This window comes from Xiphophorus hellerii, chromosome 8 (assembly GCF_003331165.1).
Source record: "Xiphophorus hellerii strain 12219 chromosome 8, Xiphophorus_hellerii-4.1, whole genome shotgun sequence".
Classification (NCBI taxonomy): domain Eukaryota; kingdom Metazoa; phylum Chordata; class Actinopteri; order Cyprinodontiformes; family Poeciliidae; genus Xiphophorus; species Xiphophorus hellerii.
The window spans coordinates 23,305,503-23,327,284 of record NC_045679.1 but is presented as its reverse complement, the minus strand read 5'-3'; the positions used below and the strand labels follow the sequence as shown (position 1 = coordinate 23,327,284).

At 36.7% G+C, this 21,782-nt stretch overlaps 1 protein-coding gene across 3 annotated transcripts in view; it reads right to left on the bottom strand.

The window, feature by feature from the left end:
* Positions 1-18,108, bottom strand: part of LOC116724175 (netrin receptor UNC5D-like) — a 228,829-nt gene extending 210,721 nt beyond the window's left edge. Inside the window, exon 1 of one of the 3 annotated variants that reach the window (XM_032569633.1) lies at positions 17,697-18,108. In XM_032569633.1, coding sequence (XP_032425524.1) covers positions 17,697-17,781 — 85 coding nt within the window. In that variant the 5' untranslated portion in view covers positions 17,782-18,108. The remainder of the gene's footprint in view (positions 1-17,696) is intronic. The other 2 variants (XM_032569631.1, XM_032569632.1) reach the window with 2 other exon arrangements.
* Positions 18,109-21,782: the final 3,674 nt, after the last annotated feature.

The window sequence follows — 21,782 nt, the reverse complement described above, 5'->3', positions numbered from 1 at the left end:
TAAAGAGAGGTAATATTAGGATTGTAGAAAGGCCATTACCTCAACCCTGTTAAATCATTGGATTATTTATCTATAGTTGTACCAATTCTCATTAGAAAAGTGTCTAGATATCGAGCCAGAATTATAACAGAAGATTATTGATATATTTTAGGGTGAAGGTTTTATATTAAAATATTTAATCTACAATACAGTATAAAGGAAGTGAATTATATGTGATTTGTATGAAACAGGTGATTGATTTTAAAGACAATGGCTGTCAACACGCCTCTGCATCAGTTCTGTGTTTGTATTAAGACACGTCATATAGATTTTAATACAACTGTAAATATCTTCATGATAGTTAACTGACCCAATATATTATGTGTTTCTCCTGTTTTTAAATACAAGAGCTGTTTTGTATGAGTGTTCATCTTTACTCCAAGGCCGTAAACCTAAAGAAAAAGGTAGTCTCAGTTATAAACCTGTTCTTTTAGTAGATGCTACATATGAAAAGCAGGTAAAGTGAAACACAAAACTCTCAGCAGCGTGCAAGTAAAAAAAAAAAAAAAGAAAGTAGTTTCTGTAAGGAAAAAATATATTTAAAACTGATGAGTCAGAGGAGTCCGCAATCAAGGTGAAGTAAATATTCTGATACGTATTCTTCACAACTGCGCTTTCCCTCACATACGCTGATAAAGCTTGATGGCTTGGAAAATTAACATTGCACAGGTGCATGCATTTGCATTTACGTAATGCTGCAACATTCCCTCATTACAGATATAAAACATGCGATGTGTCAGGACCAACAAAACTTTTTTGCACACAAAAAGAAATCTTGAACAGATGAGAATGAGCAAGAGTTATAAATTAGTACGACTGCATGCTGTGTGGTTGGGGATGCATACAAAGACAAATCAATGACACTAAAAACCACAATTAGACCACAAAGGATCTTTTTGTCATCACTTCACTCCCAAGATTACCCTTCTGGGAACAAATCACATTAATATTTATGCACACATACAGAAACAGAAATGCTCAGGACAAAATGTGACTACAAAAATAACACGAGCATAAAATTTTTTAAATAAGTTTTTCTTCCCTTAAATAATTAAACTTAAAACAAAACTTGGTAACAAGGATCCCTGTGCATTTCACTAGCGTGCCAAGGTAACGCCAACAAAACAGCCTTGGTAGAGGCATGCTGATGTCATGTCTGCTTTATGACATTCACTGCTTCATTATTATCAGTCAGTGAGAGAAAAAGTACAAAAATGTAACAAATGTTGTAGCTTTGGTCCCAAATTGAACAGAGTCTACTAGACTATCATGTGTTAAAACACCCTAAATGCTTCCTTATTAACAAAAGGGCATTTCAGGAAGTATTGACAGCTGGGGTAGCAGTGATTGGGCCACTGAATGAATATACTCAAGCTTAAAGTTGGCTTTATGTCTCTGCAATAAAAGAGGATATTATTCAAAAGGCTTTTTATCCATCCTCACTAGAGTGCCAATAAAAATGGTCGGGCCTGTAATTCATATCTGCCATTTTCTTTGATTAAACAAAGCTCTTTATTATCTACCCTCCACTGTGTTGTAGAGATGTAAAGGCAAATAGAAAGGACTCTTCTAAATCTCTATCAATATAACGGATCAGCCCTTCTTATGAGTCATGGAGAGGAAAATTGGGCCTCATGAGTAGGTGGGTTAAAATGCTGCCACAGAGAGCCTGAAATTGGAAAGAAGGTGGAACAGCAAATATTCCTCAGCAGTCACTTATTAAAACGCAGCGTCATAACCTAAGTTTGCACTTCTTATTGAGTTGAGCTCATTCATTAATTTTAAGACCGGAAATCCAAAGTCCAGGCTTGTTTGAGGAGTTGGGCATCTTACAGCTATAATCCCAATTAGCATGGTTGTTTTAAATGCAAAGAAGGTATTTGATAAGGAAAACAGAACACCTAAATGTTACAACTAAATCAACTATATCAAGTGGAGCAGAAAAACCCCTAAAAGTGATTTAGGTTTTATGTTCACAAGTCATTTTGTTTAAAGTCCAAGTCAAGTGTCAAGTCTCTAATGACTAAAATAAACATTCTTCTCTTATCAGATGGATGTCATTCAGTCTATTACACCACATATACCTGTAGTTTATGGAACCAAATCAAATCTGTCTTAACACAAACGGTAAGCTGTTAAAAGTATGGTAAGTTGCTTTGACCAGCATTAATGTTCTGAGTTCTCATCAACGAGTGTTTAAGTACACATTGGATGCCAACTTTAGCGTTTTTAGCAAGCCAATGTTTGCTACTTCCTGTGTTTGCACAACTTTCTCACCTTGCCTGTCAATGTCATAAACAATCTGAAAGTGGTGGGGAATTAAACGCTAAGGACTAATTCATACCCCCAAGTCCCAGCTCCGCTGTCCGTTCCCACCTTCGTGGCGTAAATTCTGTCATGTCTGTCTGCACAGTGCGGCACAGTAAGACTATTCATGAATGTCTATGTGATGCCCAGATCTTTGTGACATTTCTCACAGTGACAGCAATACACCAGTTGTAAGGGAACCGTAAACACCGGAGAGGAAAAAAAACAACTACTATTTTCCCCCAGTTGGAGTATCTCTCTCCTAGGAACCAAAAAAGAATACAAAATTGCATTGGCTTCCTGGTAAGAAAAATCACTTCATTCTGTCTTTTTATATTTCTACTGCATTATCAACCCTTGTTAGGCTTAAAAAGAAAACTGTGTCCCTGAATGAAATTCTATGGCTGAAAATAGCTCCGTTGGGCAAGTTGCTGTCGGAGCAGTCCAACCATTTTGCAATCACAGACATGGACAGGTACATTAGTTTAACTGGTGAAAGTTATGCTAACTGCAGCTGAAAAGTTCTTCAAGAAACATACTTCCTGTTGAGGGAAAATAAGTGACCTTTCAATTGTGCAACGTTTGACAGGAGGTCTTGTTTAATCTCTAATGAAGAGCTTCCTGTGTTGGTGATGCCAGAACGACAGAAATTATTTTCTAATCGACTATAAATTAGACAACTTAGAGACCAGACAGCAGGATTTGAGTCGTACTTCTTGGCAATAGCAGTAGGAAAACAACTTAGAGCAAGGATCAAAAGCAACAGAAAAAAAATATATCTTTAGAGAAAAAAGGAAGAACTGTTTACAGCGTAAATATAGCGCTATATGTTTTTGTAATCCGATTACTTATTGCATAACTTGCTGCATAACGGGAGCCGTTAGTGAAGACGCTGTTATTTGATTAAAAATGAAAAGTCTGACGTCAGTCATCCATCTGTCATGTCAAGTATACATGTATATAGCTTAGCTAGTGAGACGGCACAGAACAGCATGTTTATATCTTTTCAACACTAATGTTATTGTTACCAATGGTTGAGATTTTGGCTTTAGAGTGACACCGTAAAAAGTTTTCTACAACCTTAAAATACTTCAGCTCACTTAAAGGGGTCAAACATATTTCTCCACTTTTTACACAGTTATTGTGATGCTACAAATACCCAATAGTATAACATTCTCATTACGTAAGGCAAGTTATAAAACCCATACAACTTAGAGCTTCACAATATAAACTACAAGCTTCTAAGTAATTAAAATATTTAATTCTTAATATCCTGCTTGCACACATTATTAGCTTGATGATGATATTTGAAGTGCTGTGCGTTGACTCTTGTCACAAATTATTTTTTTGCAGTTTGACAGTCTTTATTGGCCCTTGATGCACACTGCATATATATTTTTGTGGCTGAGATGGTAAAGTTATTTTAAAAAATTGGTATGGAAACTATAATGACAAATCAGAGTTAACAGCAAGGAAAATATTGGTTAACTACAATAGTCACAATATTCAGCAGCAGTAATATCACAATTACATGTTTTTCTAACATAGTGCAACTTGTTAGTAAAACTATGAATTCCAAACACGTTAAATTTGAAGTTTAAATTATAGACCATCAACTCTCCTGTGATGGTATGTACCGTTACCTGTAATTAAACTGCAAGAAGTAACGATCCAATTATATGTACTTAGCACAATATTTCTCATTTTTATATGCAACATGATAAATGCATTGCAAACTTAAAGAGGCTGAATTCACAGCAATGATTGTAAGAAACAAGCAGATTCAAGAAGCTTCATTGTGGATAGAGAAACAAAAATTCCCCCTGAATTCTAATAAATGTGTTAAGTATGCATACATGTTTGCCTTGTTAAAAAAAAAAAGCTTGTTTTATTTCAGATTTTTATGGATTTCATAAAACATTAATATAGAAAACAAGGTGTAAAACATGGAATATTGTATATAGGATTACAATTAGCTATGATGTCTAGTTATTTAATGAAAATGGTCAAATAGACTCCACACCAATGGGGGAATCCCTGTGGGACGGGTAATAGCATCACCAGTTCTGTTGTGCCTTTGGGAGTGTTCTCTATTAGCCTTGAAAACAAACTAAGTAGTTCTGTAGGTTATCATACACCTTGTAGGTCAGCAGAGAGAGCTGAGTGTCAGGGGTGCATTACTCCATTATCTGGTAGCTACACTGTAAAAAGCCTGCAGCAAGGACATTAAATGCAAACTTATATACTTGTACTGATATTGTATTCTTAGTGCTCAGAATAATAGGGGATTCTTAAACTTTTTTTTCCCCCCCAAAGGTCAAAATCAGGGTCAGGGTTGTCTCAGGAGCTCTATATGCAAAGTCCGCATGTGGACATTAGGAGAATTTGTGAACATTTGTCTCTGTTGTCCAGATTGTCCAAATGACCCAATCACAAATTTAGTTATGACAATTTTGTTTTCTTGTGATGTAAGATCTGATTGCTGCCATTGGTTGGTCAAAACCAGAAAATGATCCACTGAATGTGGATCAGGACCAGTCCAGGTAGGAGGTTAGAGCCCCACCATAATGTAATTGGTCCTCTCAAGAACCCGCCCACACACAAGCTTCACAAAATCAAACTGGAAGATTACCCCGTGGAGAGAAAAAAGGGATCTGTTTGTGCAACCTGCTTTGCATCGATTAGCTCACTCTATCTAATCAGTTTCTTTACATTTTCTAATCCCATTTCTTTCCATGTAAAGATTCCCATCAGATGGGGTGGTTTCTGAGTAAACCATACAAATCAACATTAAAAAGAGGTTTACTGAGGAGATAAAGTCTGAAATAAATACAGGGTGAATGTGGACTGCCGATTGGAATTGGTTTTGATAATCACATTCTCTGGACTTGTTTGGATTACAGAAATACAGCATGAATTTGCAAGGGAAATGCGAGCAATACGTAGATATTAACAAATCTCTAGAAGCTTTACGGGGAATTAGAATAAAAGCATCGCTGCAGCTTCAACGTGACAGTCAGCAGCAGGAAAGCTTTCAGTGGAAACACTCGTATACCCCTTTTCTAATCAAAGAGTTGGACGTACTTGATAAACAATGCATGCCAAAAAAAGTTGCAACAATATTCTGCTGCATAACGGCTTGTTTTTTTTGTCTACATTCTAATTCATGGCATGCTCATTTCAAGCTGACATTTCAATTTCAGTTGCTCTTTCATTTCAGTGCTTTGAGTATGGGTCTTGTCAGCACATGTATGCGTAGGCTGAAGACCATGACAGGTGAACACTCCCCCCCCCCCCCCCCAAAAATAAAAAATCATCTGAATGAAATACTGTAGATGTGCAACAGTGTGATGTGCAGTTTCTCACACAAATAATAGATCTGTCTGTTGACACCAAGAACTGATTCTTTTGCAAAAGTAAGAGATATTGAGGAAAAAAAAATACTTTTTCTTTTAGCTTGGCCAGGTTAGCGTAATACAATCGACACTTGAGAATTTACGACCTTTGTTGAATTTCAAATGCAGCGTTTTTCTGATCAGTAAGCCTAAGTTACAGCATCATATCAAACTCTAAACTCAAAATAAGCTATATGTTTGGAACAAATGCCATAACATTACTGTGAAAAACTGCATATTCTACAAAAACTTTCCCGGTACATCAACAATCTGGCCTCAAATTGTGCTGATTTTCTAAGAAACAGACTGAAAAATGTTAACCAACATAACAAGGTATCCGTTTAATTTTTGTTTTTTTGATTTGTTTGGATGTGGGGAAAACAGCAGAGCTGTAAAGTTCAACAGGAATGCAATAATGTTGCAATATCAGAATGACGATATTTCTTGTTAAAGTGAAGTGTTTCTGGTAATGCATGGTTTAATGTCAACATGTCACCTTCTGGTGAAGATATATGGTGCCGCCCCGTCGTATCTGTGTTTGAGACGCTTATGCTTATTTTAGAAAGGAACCAATTCTCCTTTTTCTCAACAGGCTGGCTGACAACAGTCAAAGCTTTTTCAAAAATTAGAAAAATCTTCGGCCACTGCTAATTGTTTGTGTGACAGTTTTCTGGTACGTGGTAGAAAACAGAAACTGTAACAGTCTGGCAAATAAACAAGATACAGAGGAATTTTGAAAATACAACAACTAGCTAACCAGTAGCTGCAAAAAGTATTTGTTTCAATTTTTTTTCTTTTTAGCCGGTTTTTATTTGTGTTTAATTACATCTACTTTCCTGGGGGGTTTTACGCATAGTTTGTCCATGTAAAACTTTAACATTTCTACTTATATAATAGATCTTAAGAAACATAAAATGCGAAGCCCTGCAAAATGTTATTTTTATTTCAACTGGGGCTGAATCAAGATAGAATGAGGCTGAAATAGGCAAAGCTATTTATTGATTGCCCTGTCTGCTGGTTGAAACAAAAGTACTCTTTAAATGAATGTATCGATGAGCCGGATAGATGTTATCTGTCTTAATGACAAAGGGGAGTCCTTGGCTGAAGGGGAACCTCATCAAAGCTACACATGCATAACCTTGCATCAGTGTTCAGAAAGAAAAAGGAAAACATTCAACCCCAGGAGTAGATAAGCTTTTAAATTAACCCAAACAAAGTTCATACAGAATGAAAAGAAAAGATTAAACTAAGTCAAGAGGTCATTTAAATGCATCTTTTTCTTTTGAAACGCTTAATTCTTTATTGGTTAAATGTCGCTCAATATAAACGAGTGAAACATGAAACTGATGTCGTCATAGGCTTATAACACTGGCACCAAAGACAGGAAGCAGAAAAATGCCAAAAACAAAACACAAATCATCAGTTTATCATTACAATAATGAGAAAATGCTGAGATTTTTAAGTTAAATCGATAGACGCATCCCCTTTCAACTCTATTTTACACAACGTCATACAATCCTACTTAAGCCGCCCTCGCTAGATGAGTAAAAGGAGCAGCTAAGAAATGCCATGGTGATTGTTAATAAAGACACTATTTGCTGATCATAGCCAAAAGGGTCTAAAATGTGATGCAGAGCACCTTTAAAAAGGGACAATACAGCAGGCATGCTGGAAGTTGTGCTGCCTAAGCTTTAGCCTTTTATTAAACTCACTTGCTCTTTGCTGCTGAATACAAACACAAAACAATGTAAGAGAGGTAAACAGCTGAAAAGGAAGACATTGTGAATCAAACTAAACATAGATGTGCCTTTTGTCCCCTAAAGATTACTCTCACTGTTCAATAAGAAGGATTTTTTTTTCTTGGCAAACCAGCTGGAATTTCTTTAATGAAAATGAGGCAAGCTGCAGGGATTCCAACATCATCTTCATTCTGCTCAGTCAGGTGCAGAGAAAGTAGTAACACCACCCCTGAGATTTTATTTTTTTAAAGTTTTGTTTTTGTTTTTCAAATAACATCTTAGCATCTCAAAATATCACTGATCGCCATACCAATAAGATTTAGGTGGTTGTTTTGAGAGGCAATCAATGACTTGGGGATGTTAGTCAAGGGTTTTGTGTTCTTTGTTTTTTCTCGTGTTGCGTTTCTCAAATCCGGGTAACTCTTTTACTGCATTATTGTGTTATAGTTCCTTTCGTGTCTTAGTTTAGATCACTTTGTTAGTTATCCTCCCCCCTCAGTATACCTGGTCTCCTTCTGCCACAGCTGCACCACATCTTCTTTGATCCATTCATCTGGTTCCTTTGTCATTTTTCCACCTCTATTCAACCTCCTGCTTCTTGTTTTGTTCCATACTCATGCCCGTTCCATGCCCTGTTCCTTTCATAGCAGCTCTGTAAGACTTTATTTTCCATTACTAGAAACTTATCACTTCACCTTTCTGCCTCTGGTCCTGCCTGCTTTTAGGTTCAACCAGGAACCAAACATGACACAATTACTAGAAATGCTTTGGAAGTGAAAGAAACATAAATACAAAATTTTATGCAACATTGTATTTCCAGTATATTCTAGCATTGCTTTTTTAAGCCCTGTTATGAAAAACTGTTTCCAACACAAGAGGGACGGGAAGATATGTAAATAGAAGTCCTTTGATTAAATTCTAATTTATTAAAATATCAGCATCACCACAGATGCCAAAAAAAATAACAACAACACGTACACACATACAAAGAACAGCAGCAGTGATGCAGTCATATCAACAATGTCCTAATTTACACATGACATGTGGTAACATCTTGAGAAATTCCTGGGAGGGTTTATGTCTCACAGTCACACGGGCAGCATGGCGAGTGTGTTGTCTGCATTTGGCTAAGCTGCTGTTTCACAGCATGGGACTCTTCACACCACTGATCTTTCTGCTACTGTGCTGCTACAGTCAATCTACTGACAGCACATTCACTTTAAATGCTACTAATTTGGATTATATATGCTAATTTTTATGTAACAGGGAGTCAATTAGGTTTAAAAAGTAAATACTGTAGAACTGACGAGAACATGAGACGATTCCTATGAAATTGCCAACATGTGATGATTCAACAATCGAGTGGCTTCTATAGTACATTCGAGTACAACTCATTGATTGGATTGTCTTTAATGTATTAAAACGACTTGGTAGGAAATACAACAAATATTTTAATCCACAGTCTTATTAGAATAGAAGTACTTTATTCATCCCAGCAGGGAAATTACTTCGCAGTTACAGAATAGAGACAAGACACAATAATAACTACCACTGAGTAGTAGTTGTAGATAAAATAAAATATAAAATGCTATAAATTGTAAAAATATAAAATGCTGTTACTATAAAAAGAAACTTAAGAGCAGTCCTTGCAAAGATTCAAAAAAATGCAGATATGTATATGTAAATATATGTACAGCAAGTGTGCCACAGTGCAGTTGTGCAAAATTGGACTGATTAGTGCAGAACAATGATTATTCAAAAATTCCTAAATGTTAACCATTTCTAGTGGTTTTGATTGTTGGATAATCCATCTCACCATCGATCATCTATAACAGTTTATCTTTAAAAGTGCCTACAGTTAAAACTATAGTTTCTTTTGTGCCTGCTGCTGCTATTATGCTTCATAACATAAAACCGTAAGCACCGCTTCCAACACTATTGCTTATTACTCTTTGTTGATGCCGACACTTAAAAAATTTGTTTGTTACTGTTTTCTTTCTTTTTTTTTATGTAGATGTTTGATGAGTGGACCTGCTGCAAATAAATTTCCCATTGGGGACAATAAAGTTACGATTTATCTTCAACTTTATTCATTTACAATATCTACATTCAGTTCTACACCGGCGACTTTTTGAAATAATGCAACACATTGGCCAACTTACTTATTTTTTATTAAAATATTTGTTTCATTTCTATTTCTATTTGATTTTGTTTGTAATTTATCTTTAATAGTGGGAGTATTAGCAGCTGGTCATGCTAATACTCCTTTTTTCCCCTCAACTTGTATAAAATAGTCTATTTTAAAATAATAAAAGCACCAAATGCATTTATATATTTTCACATTTCCACCACGATCTTTGGCGTACTTAATTTGGAATTTATGTGATACACCAACTTGAAGTAACACATTATTGTAGAGTGAAAAAAAGGATACAAGTTATTCTATTTTTTAGTTATTCTATAAAGAGAGCCTGACTAATTACTGTGACGCCTCTAAATAAAATCAAGTGCACCCAGTTGCCTTCAGAAGTCACCTAATTTTGAACACTGTCTACATTCTCCTTGCTCTGCTGTATCCTTGGTAGTTTCTTTAGGCACATGTTGGTTTATGCACTTTTTTAGAACAGTGTTTCTGAACACTCACTCTGTTGAAAGAAGATTGAACGACTCTGAAGAGAAAGCATCAAGGACCTTCCTAACTGCTCTGTGCTTCAATTTATGAATGATAGAGCCTTGTTGGTTTTACAACATTCTGCCATGCATGACTTCAGAGTTATTATGCAGGTTTCATATGCCAAGAGGGACTCTTAAACCTCATCTTGTATTTCTGACACCTACAAAAGAACCAAACAGAATTTCAGAACATATAGTGCTGAAAGAAATACAGCCTGAGCCTCTTTCTTTTTCTGCAACTTGTGTCACTGAATTTTTGCTGTTGTTGTTCTAAGTTAGAAAGAGTGAGAGCTGAAATAAATTTTAAAAGAAAAATAGAATATATGAACACATTTTTATCATTTAAACATGGGGGGAAAAGCAAGAATTTTGTACAAGATTTTACTTGCGCACATTTATTTAATTTATTTTCTGGGCATGTTCCCTATTTTTACTGAAACTTACTTTTCTAAAGCAAGTTAGTATAAACAACATTTTCTCCACATTCCATAAATTAGGGATGTTCACATGATTACATTGACCTTTCTTTTTATTTGTTTCAAGATATTTTCTGTCTTTTCTTTTTTTTTTACCCTGCACCTAAAGAAAAACAAATCCTTTATAATGCAAATTAGAAACATTCAATATATAAGCATAATGTTGGTATCGGTCAATGTTACTCATTTTTAGCACATCAATATTGATCCCATAAGTAAAACTGGGTCAATATTAACAACTGATAAGTATTTCCATCTTGTAGATGTTTGTGCATTTGCTTAAGGAGGAGAGAGCGTTGACCATGTGTTATTTGTTTGGTCATGTGACAATCATGCAGCGTGGAATTGTGGGATGTCATTTTTATGGTGTCAGAAGGGTAGAGAAACATAAATAATGTTATAGAATTGGTGCATATTGTGTATCAACCATTGTGGTCATATCATCAGATATCAATATCAGTCCAAATTTTATATCATTGCATCCCATTAAAAATATTTGACAAAGACTTTTAAACATAACCGGCCTGTCAGAGGTAACCAACGGTTACATAATTAAAACAAAGAGTGTCTGTTGTAACTGTTGCTTCTTGGGAAAGCTTGAAGTTTTAACAGAGATGCAGTGATCAGGGTTTCCCTGACCAATACTAATTTCTGATTTTCTTTGAGCTCTGATGTGGATTGCTATTTTTTTATGTGTTATGTATTATAACACATAAAAGAGGAAAAATGTGCAGCAGATACTTTGATGCAAGAAGAAATTTTAGCTCCAGTGGAAAAGACATAAGAATATTATCGGCTATCCATCAAAGCATATGCTACCAAGCTATTTAATTTTTATTCATCTCAACAAAAAAAAGCTTCAAAGTAAAGCCTGATGGTTGACTTGTTTATAGACCAAACAAGAGTAGTTTTTATGGGCTTAAAGAAAATTTTAAAAAATAATCCTGATATCTAGACGAGTGATTGGCAGATCTGTATACGTCATTTATAGACAACTCCACACTGGGGCAGTGCATTTAGTCAAATAATTTTAATGACAACTCAAAGATTCATTTAAATTGTCATACTATAAAATTATTAAAAATACACTTAAGATGCCCCCGCCCAAAATTATTTTACAAGAAATTAGAATAAATGTCATGACTGAATTAAACCACCTAACGCATGTCTTTTCTGCTGGGTCACAAGAATCCAATACTTGTTAGAGACAGAATCCTTATGAGAATTAATTTTTCACTTTTTTAGTAACCCACTTTATTTTTTTACAACTAAAAGGAAAAAAAATGAAAATATATGCATGCATATTGAAAGTAAAATTCATAGCTTTATGCCAAAATTGGCTTCAATGGTGAAGGAATATGGTACATCACATCTAAATCAAAAACCTGATGAAGACCTGTTGTTGTTAATTGTTGTTCATTTTAACAATAAGATTCGTTTATGGTCATTGTTACTACTGGGTGCCAAAAATACTCCCTCTCTTTAGGATCAAAGTCATTAAATATGTATTTGCTTTTGATTACTCTTGAAATTAATTCATCAGGAAGAGCAGTGACAGGCCCTCGCTGTTACTGACAAAATGCTGTGGCAGTTACTGATAACATGAGCTGCTTAAGGATTCTGCACTGTAACCTTCCTATTCGTCTTTCGCTCTCCCTGTGGTTTTATTCCTCCACTCCACACCGAGCTCTCCTTTCTTCTTCAGTCAGGTGAGTTGAGAAATGATACACAACCCAAGCATTTGTCAGAGCTACAATCCACTGAAACTAAATTACATTGAAAGAAATTGCGAGAGAAGAGTGGGCAACGAGAAAGGATGAAGGGCTGAGGCATTTATGAAATAAATGCACTTTAGAGGGTACAAGAGTGCAACATATCGGCACAAACTGGAAGTTCAGAAAGAAAGACAGAAAGAGAAAGACAGAAAAAAGAAAGATAGATGTGTGGACAACATTTCTCATTGAGGTAAACAGTGTATGGTTTGAATCTAACATTTGTGGCAATGCCCTTGAGTTGGCCAGTGAGGCATTGAAGAGTGCATTTGGGATGGGCAGTTATCTCCAAGGCTTTCCTTTCAGCGGTATAAAAACATAACAGCAATGCCGGGTCTTGCTGAAGAGAAAGCCTCAAGGCTGAGGAGAAGAGGCTGCAAGGCAAATCTGCAAGAGGTAACGCAAATGGCCCCACTTGACATCCTGTCATTGTCTCCACACCCTGACATACATGGAACATTAAAAACTAGCACTGTGTCGAACGATGCATGCATGAAAACACGCAGCACGTGTAACTGATGGGGAATAGTTAAAATATGATCCCTAGACAAGTGTGTAACTATGTGAATGTCTTTGTTGATGCAGTCCAGAGTGTCTTGGAAAACCATATAAGAGTTCATAGAGATGTATCTGTTCTCTTTTTTAAAAGCAGGTAATATTACTTTATTACGTTAGCATTAATAATTCAGTGCAAGTATGGGGTAATTTTACAAGTATCTTTAGATCAGAATTTGGGCCAGAATATTCAGTACTTTTTGACAAAAAAAACTAAGGTACTATGTCAGAACAATTTAAGGTTGTAAAACTGAAAAAAGACAAGACAAACAGGAAATTGGAAGTAAAACAATCTTTACATAAACACAACCTTATTTAGCCATTGAAATGTTTATGACTGAAAGAAGGAACTTTTTTTAAGGAGAAAACAAATGGTGATTCCTTCTTCCTTATAGAAAAAGCTAAATGAAATCCTCAAGACTCAACAAAATAGTCATACAGGTATACCATAAAACTTCACTGCTCTATTTTAATATCTTACAGAATACATTTTCTTGTACTTTAAAGCTTCCCAGTATAAGGTTACAAAACGCTTTGCTTTAAAGTCCATTTTCCCTAAGCAGTACCCCCTACCCGTCTTTGGCTCTTGGTGAGCCTGGTTTCCTTTGAATGTCGAGAGGAAATGATGGGAGAGGGGCTTGATGGGTTTGAATAAAGTAATGGACTCCCTTTGAATAATACAGTAGTGAAGTGGGCAGTATGACCACCATAACACAACTGTGGATGCCTTCCCAACTGTGCCACTGAGTTCATATCGTGTGAAACGTCAGTGAAATCAAACTCGAAGCTTGAGCAAGATTCCGGCAGTCATTTTTGAGATAAATAAAACATGTCAGAGATGACTCTATTGCCCTTTATTCTCCATTCTCTGGCTCTCTTCTTGCCATCTATACAGTCTTTTTTTTGTTTGTTTTTTTAACCATGCCAGACCATGAGGCTTTTCTACCAGCAGGTTGTCTGGATTACATGTTCTCCCAGGTGAATCCTCAACAAAGAGCTTGCTGAATCATTTTGATCAAACAATAAAACGAAATTTCTTGTATTGTGCCTGGGCTTTGGAGCACTGCTGTGTTGTTGTGATGTAAAATTTGCAATGCAAGACATTTTAGTTACAAAAGGGCTGAAAATGGTGTTTATTCAGCTGAACGTGATCTAAGGTTAATTTGGCATTCGTAAGGAAGGACACCAAGCTGCTGCTCCTCCAGCTTCTCTATACGTTTAGAGATGCTGGTGTCTTGCTTTGGGCAAACAAGCTACACATTTCAGACCGACGTGTTACTTTCATTTTGAAACTAAGCTTATCAGTGCCTAAATAACATTTTAACAACATACAAACCTACAACACTATCTGTAAGCATTTGCATCTCAGCCACAAAAACTATACCGGTGGCAAGCATAAAAGACAGATAGGGGGCATAATACAAGAGCAAATAACACGTTAAAAAAATGCATTAAATTGCATTGTGGAATGTAAACCCAAATACCATCCAAACGAGGGTTGAAATGAGTGAATACCTGATATCCAAGAGCAAGTGAATGTAGTGTATAATGATGTGTGAGCTACATAGTGCTCCCTTTCCCTCAAGTGTTTGGCTGGTGGCGGGGAGCAGGTGACGAGGACCGAGGGAAGGAGAGTCCTGTTTAATGACCAGGTCATGCGTTTTAAACAGTGCTGGACAACTGGAGTTAAAGTATACCAAGAACTGGGTTTAGCAAGTAAACTTCACAGATGTTTATTTCCTCAAAGAGTTATCATTTAAAGCCTAAAGCCAAGCAATATCAACGATGGGGCATTACAACAATGGAAAACACCCCAAAAACAGCAGAACATGTCAGTGTTGTTATGCTATACTTTTAGCTTTTGGTTCATATTAAAGCCTTAAGACTGAGAGGTGAGGCATTGGGAATAATAAACTGCATGTAGAGGATCTAAAAATTACATTTCCACTAAACTGCAGTGACCATAAAGAGAGATGCAGAGAGAGGTAGCACACCTGCAGCATAATTAGAACTAAGTGACTGAAAGTATAGATGTATTTATCCCCCACCCCCAACATAGCTGCAAGATTTAGAAAAGCATGATGTGCAAAATTCCTGGTTTTCCGCTCAGACATTTTTGAATGTTACTGAATCTGTGTGGTTGGATGAGTCACAGCATAAAAGTAAAGCCACGAAATTCCACTTTTTACTAAACTGAGATCTAAAGTTATGTGCATTATTACACACATTGTGTTTACAGATTCAGCCAGTAACCAAAATTGGGCTCAAAAAACTCCGCTTACCAAGTCAAATATGTATAATATAAATAAATATATACAATTTCACTGCTTATTAGAATACTAAAATATTTGGCAGCTCCTACTATACATGAAAGTCATCATCCAAGCTGTACAACTCTCTTGACTTTGCCACTTTTACTTCTTTGCTATTAAATTTTAAGTTACTAACTTCCCCCCCCCCAACAATTTGAAACACGATGAAATCTTTACATGACAAATAAAGCCTGCATCAGGAAACAACAGCCTCTGGGAGCCTTTATGAGATTCACACTGTTCTAAAACCAATAGAAAGTTCTGTAATTACATTAGTCCGCAAATGTATGTGCAGTCACTCTATTTCAGCTCAGCGTGAGCAACACATCCAACTTGTTCTGTTATTTACAGTGGGATTATTTCCTTGCCCGCGCTTCCTCTTACTGTGTTTGGGTATCTGATAGTGCTGAGCGGAGCAGCAGGGAAGACAGGTTAGGTGACAACAACAACACTTATAGGCTGAGAAAAATGTGTCTGGTGAATGAAAGTGCAAAAAAGATTTCCCGACAAGTGCTAATCCTCCTAGCGCCCAAAACGAATAAAAACGAAGGGTCTGAAAGCCTGCCAAAATGTCTGCGTGTGGCTACAGCGTTGGAGATATTAAAACGGCTGCTTCCAGTGTCAGAAGAACATGTCGTTGCCAGAACATCAGTAGCTCACACCCTCAAACTGTTAATGCTCCAGTTCCAACACAAAAGAAACTAGCTGTCAACTTAGAGAAAATGCTGAATTACATTTAGTCACAAACATGTTATGAGTATCATACTGAGAATCGGTGCTAAATATATCTTGGTTCAATATATATATATATATATATATATTCGCAAGTACAAGACGCATGATTGACACTGGAGATAAATAAACACTGAGATCTTTAAATCTCTAGAGAAAAACAAGTGTTTTTTTCCTAATATGCATATTTTTGTTAGAGAACTGAACATTGCAATATGATTCATGAAAAGTAAATGTATCACTTTCATAACAAGGCGTATGAGAAGAAGTAACAAGAGAAATCCATTAAAAAAAAATAGAGAGTAACAAAATTGAAACATAGCTGTTCTTTCAGAAAATACGGATAACCTAACGAGAAAACTGCAGGGAATGCAAAATGTATATAGGTAGTTTTTTTTTTTTAATTCAACCATAACTTAGAAATGCTTTAAAATTCTTCTATTTCTTTGCCCTTAGAGTTGCTTTTCCTTTGTGCATCCTTTCATGTTTGCATAATGTACTTGACTGCTGACATTTATATTATTGAAAAACATAAATATTTATCACAAACCGCCTGAGTAAGAGCCATCGCCAGCCAGCAAAAAGGACCTATGCAGCTTATATAAACTGCCTCCTCAAACACAGAGGCACATTTTACTTTCATGCAGTTGTAGCATTGTTTCCCTGCCAAGCCCTGGTCACTCTTTCTGAACATCACAGCAACATTTCACGAATGTAATATGGTCACAGTGGAGATGCTACAAAATGCAATTGCAAGCCTGTTTTTTTTTGTTGTTTTTTTTTTTAAAGGTCATCTCCAGGACCTTCCATATATCACAACAAAAGCAGCCTGATCCTTGCATGAAAAGCTGTACTTAAGATACTTATGCTTAATCTAATATGTATGCTATGCAAATTTCCAAGTCGAAGCCAATTTCAAAACTTGCGACGCAAAGAGATGAAAACCTTCAGGGCTACTTAACTAATTGACTTGCAAATGCTGCTGTTACACTGGCATGCAAGTTAAATGGAAGTCAATGGGTCAGCATGGATTCACCCAGAGAAAAAGACTTTATGATCATCCACTCCGCGGCCAAGATTTGCAAGCTGCACGTAACATCTAATTATCATGTATTCATTTCTGGACAATTTTGCTACTAAGCAATTATTTTCCTGCATCACCAAGCCTACAGGAGAACAATGCATCCTGTGTGAAAACAACTGCCCACGCTTTTGGATATATGTGAACCTGCTGAATATCACTATTTTTCCCCTCACTAAACTCTGAAGGACCTGTCATGTAAAAATGATGTAAAAAAAATAAATTAATTAATTATAAAAAGCGCACATACGCAGCTAAGCACTAGTAGACACTTCTTCACTCACTAACATGCAATTATTTTTCGTGACCAGTTTTAATGCAGCATAAGAGGAGCAGAAATTATTCAACTTCATGTCTACACAGTCTAAAACATCAATTATATGTAATTAAACACGCCAAGCAGACGCAAGCAGAACAAAAAACTTGCCGTCAATAAAATCCAGTCGTACTTCTTATGAAGTGCACGCACGTGAGAAATAGGAAAATTACTTCTTTTTTCCCCCCACTTCACCCTCCAAGGTAACTACAGCCAGCGCCAAACGAAGCAACATTTCCATTTATACACCTTTGAGTTTATTCTCGCAGACTTGGAGCTCGTTAAAGTCGTGCGCTTACCTCGAGCTAACGTCGCCGGGACTTGCAAACCAAGGAGCACGAGGATGGAAAAACTCCAGCAGCATCCTCCGGAAAACTGTCCCATCACTGCTGTGCTCGTCTCCCTCCCTGTCGGGTCTGGGGCCACCTGCCGCGGGTCTGGAGCATTTGTCGTCCCTCTCCACACCCCACCTTTTTTTATTTTTATTTTTATTTTTTTTTTTTAAACCGGTTTCGGTGTCCCGGCGGGCTGCTTGCTAGTGCGCACAGTCAGTCAGGTGCCGAGCTGTGGAGCTGTGAAGCTCACCTCGCGGAATCGCAGTGCGGTGACTGGGAAAGAGACGGGAAAGAAAGTGATGCTGAGCTTTGAAGCTGCCGACACTCAGCTGAGCGAGAGCGGAATAATCACTGAGCGCGCGGCGGCCAGCAGCAGCAGTAGTGGCTTTTAGGGGTTTTCGGAGGAGGAGAGAGAGAGCAGTGAGCAAAGCGAGAGAGAGAGAGAGAGAGAGAGAGAGAGAGAGAGAGAGGGTGGACCTGTTGAGAAATAAAATGTGTGGATAAACGCACGTGCGGTCGTTTGTTTGTTTGCCACGAGCAGATACAAGCAGTCAGATTGTTTTAATTGTTTGTTATTCACGCCTCGTTTTCAAGACAGCAGTGTGGTGGCCGATATCGGAGCGGGTGTCTTGGGGTTGGGGTGGGCTCTTACAAATGGCTTTTGAAATTGCGTTTTTACTAATTAATGACTATCTGCAGCCTTTGAGCATATGGCTTCTGATTGGTGTCCTTTTGCCAATTAAGCGTGCATTATCTCCGTTAAACGAGGCTATGGAGCAAGATAATATAATTCATCTTGCACTGTAATGATTAGAGCTTCTATTTCTCTTTTATATTAGAAATGATTGAATATTCTCTTCTTAAGCAGAACATTAAAGCCGGAACGGACCCGCGGTGGTGTGAGGCTCTGAGCAGGATTTTATTTAAAGGGGTTGCTTCCGGCTAAGTCATGACAATTGCTGAGAGTTGGGGGACGAAGGACAAAGATTAATGTTTTATTTACAAGCAATCCAAGAAAAAGAGAAAAAAAAAAAAAAACTATTAGTACCTTATAATGAAAGTGAAAATGTGACCGCAGCTCAGGCAACATAAATTATTGAGAAGTATTGAAATATGACTCTTCATGCTGCATCTTGTGCGTATATTGGCACATTTGTAAAACCAGCCAGGGACCATAAACAGTGACAACATTTTCCTATGCTGCTCAGATTACATCTAATTTTTTTTTTCTTGTCTTTGGCAATCCCTACAAAAATGGAACCCAGTTTCTACCACCTCCTAACAAAACTGGACGACTTTTTGGCAGGAAAAAAAAAAATATATATATATATATATATATAATGTTACTCATTAGAGATAGAATTAAAATTAACTCGCCAATCAGTTTTTTTTTTGTTTAATTTTTTTTTACAGATACCAATTTCTGACATTCAGATTTTATTCAGCTATTAAAACTTAACCCAGTCACAAGGGACACACTGTACAACTGACAGGTAACTTTTTCTTTTTCTTTGTGGCATCCATTACGCCATGCCATCCTGAGCAGAAAGCCATATTAACAATTCCAGAAACATTTTCGTTCATCGTTATATGTTTCTTTTTGAAATTCTTTATATTTTGTATACTGTAGAGCTAGCTTTGTATCTGAAGAGGAATTAGCATTTAAATGGCATTTTAATGCTAGATAGCAGAGGATAAGCTCATTCTTGCCATTGGGTAGGTTTGCTTATTAAATGTTTGTTTTTTTCTTGTGGTTTATTTTAAAAATGTGGATTTCTAAAGTAATTACAGCAGTCAGATTGTTGTGGGGCACAAATTAACGATTCTTATTGAAATGCTGGGGGAAAACACTACAGTGAAATTAAGATGCTTCAGTCAAGGACCTCATGCACTCACTACACACACAGCTGAGCAGTTTTATTGGCATCACTGGATTTCTTTTGTGTTATGGCAAAAAGATAATTCTACACTGTTTCTAAGATGGCGCATTTAACCATAAAAAACAAACAAAAACAAACGTGCCTTTTCATTAGTAACTGTAAATGGCTCACAACGAGCTGCTGCTGTCATCAGAAATGTGACGATCCTTGAAAGAAGTTATCCTTCTCGACACAATCCGTCTGCAAATTACACACAGTATTTTATTAACTTGTGTTTCTGAGACGTATATGTGAACGTAGGTCTGTTTTTTATGCAAATCGTGCCACTTTAACCCTGCTTATTGCAGTATTGATGGAAACCTCATTTGTTCATTTCCTCCGCTTGGAGCTTGGGGTTCCACTGTCAGGCGAGGTTAACTAGATAATAACCCAAAAGAGACCCATAGGCCGTGCATTAAGTATTTCTCATGGGCTGAAGGCTATTGAGCTAACTGTCAGACTATGAACAAAAGAAAGGCATTGGAAATGTTTTTGCAAAACAGCCTTTTGTTGTATGTTTGAGTTACAGCTCAAACATACAATTTGTCACATTGCGCTGCAATGTGACAAATTGAATTGTTGTTCTACTTGCCAGAGTTATGAGTAACTTGTAAATAATCAGTACATATGACGGGACACACGTTACATATTGAAACAACAATAATGCTAGCAATATCCCCTTGCATCTCTAATGGACTTCACATTGTCCCATATTTGTGTTAAAGGCTTTGAAAATTAAAAAGCGTTTAAGTGTCTCACTGTGGAAAACAATGATATTGATGTTGCTAAGCAACAACTAATTTATTTATTTTATTTTTACTGTAGCAAGCCAACTGACAAATCCAAACAGCTGACTATGCAGGAGGAAGATTCTTGCTCTGTGCAGATTATTATCATTCAATTCAAAAATACTTTACTTCTCTCGAAGGGGGAAAAAAAACATTGTTGTAAGCATCTTCAAACAGTCGATGATGATGATGATGCTGTAGACAGAAAGGCTCTTCAGTAGCAGTCAGTCTTGCTGCAAATCTGAAGAGGCCTCTGACCGAAGACAGTTGCTGTGTGAGAGCTTTGCTCAATTTCCAGACTGCAGAGTGGTGTTGGAAACAACTGACTGGATGATGCAGGTGAAACCAGAGTCTTCCAGGTCGAATTTATGCCAAGGCTTCATTATTTTGTTGAGACAAACTCCTCCCAAACTGCACAGCATCAATAACACATCCCTCTTTCAGTGCGCCAAGATACCAATCGGCTCTGTGGAAGCATTGGTATGCAAGTCTTTTATAAGATTTTTTTTTTTTGTCTTTTATTCTTTATATGTTGTGTTGTCTGTGTATCATCTTTGTGGACCACGAGTCTGTTGAATAAAGTAAATCAAATAAGCCAAGACAACCTATTCCTAAATTACAAATATCAAATATGAATAGAAATATGTTCTTCCATGAAAACATGCTAACAGTGTAAACATTTTGATATGTTTTTATTAGATAAAGACTACAAAGAACACAGGTATTAAGTCATTCAACACCACTGAAGCTCTGATGTCTTGATTTCTGACTTCATTTTTCAAATCTGTTATCAGCTTGTTTTGGTCCGTGTTGTACTGACAGCTTTACGGTTTGTTTTGTTTTGTGGAATCAGTTTTCACAGTGTTTTTAAACTTCGGCGTTAATGTCTCTTTGTCTTCTTTGTTCCGAGGAAAATCGCTTCCCCTCCCTCCTCTGATGTTAGCTAGCTTTGCCAAGCCTATGTTTATCTCGTCTCCGGTTCCTGCTTGCAATGAAGTTATTTTATTCTGCATCGTGTCCTGACCTCCAGCGTTTGGTACTCCGTCTCCATCTTCACCTTTAATTGTGGCATACTTGCACTCAGAAAGTGTAAAACACACATTCACAGTTTGATAGAAGTGTAATGTTCTGCTTATAAGAAGATGTACAAGGCCGTTCTAGTAAACAAATGACTTAATTATAATGAAAATTCATGAAATAGATGTGATTACATAGAAACAGAAACAACATTTTCCCTTTAGTCACAGTTATGTATTTTCAAAGTGTTTTAATTATTTTTTCTCTGTTTTAATAGAACATTTGCTGTTTTGGAAAAAGTGTATTATTATTATTATTATAAGATT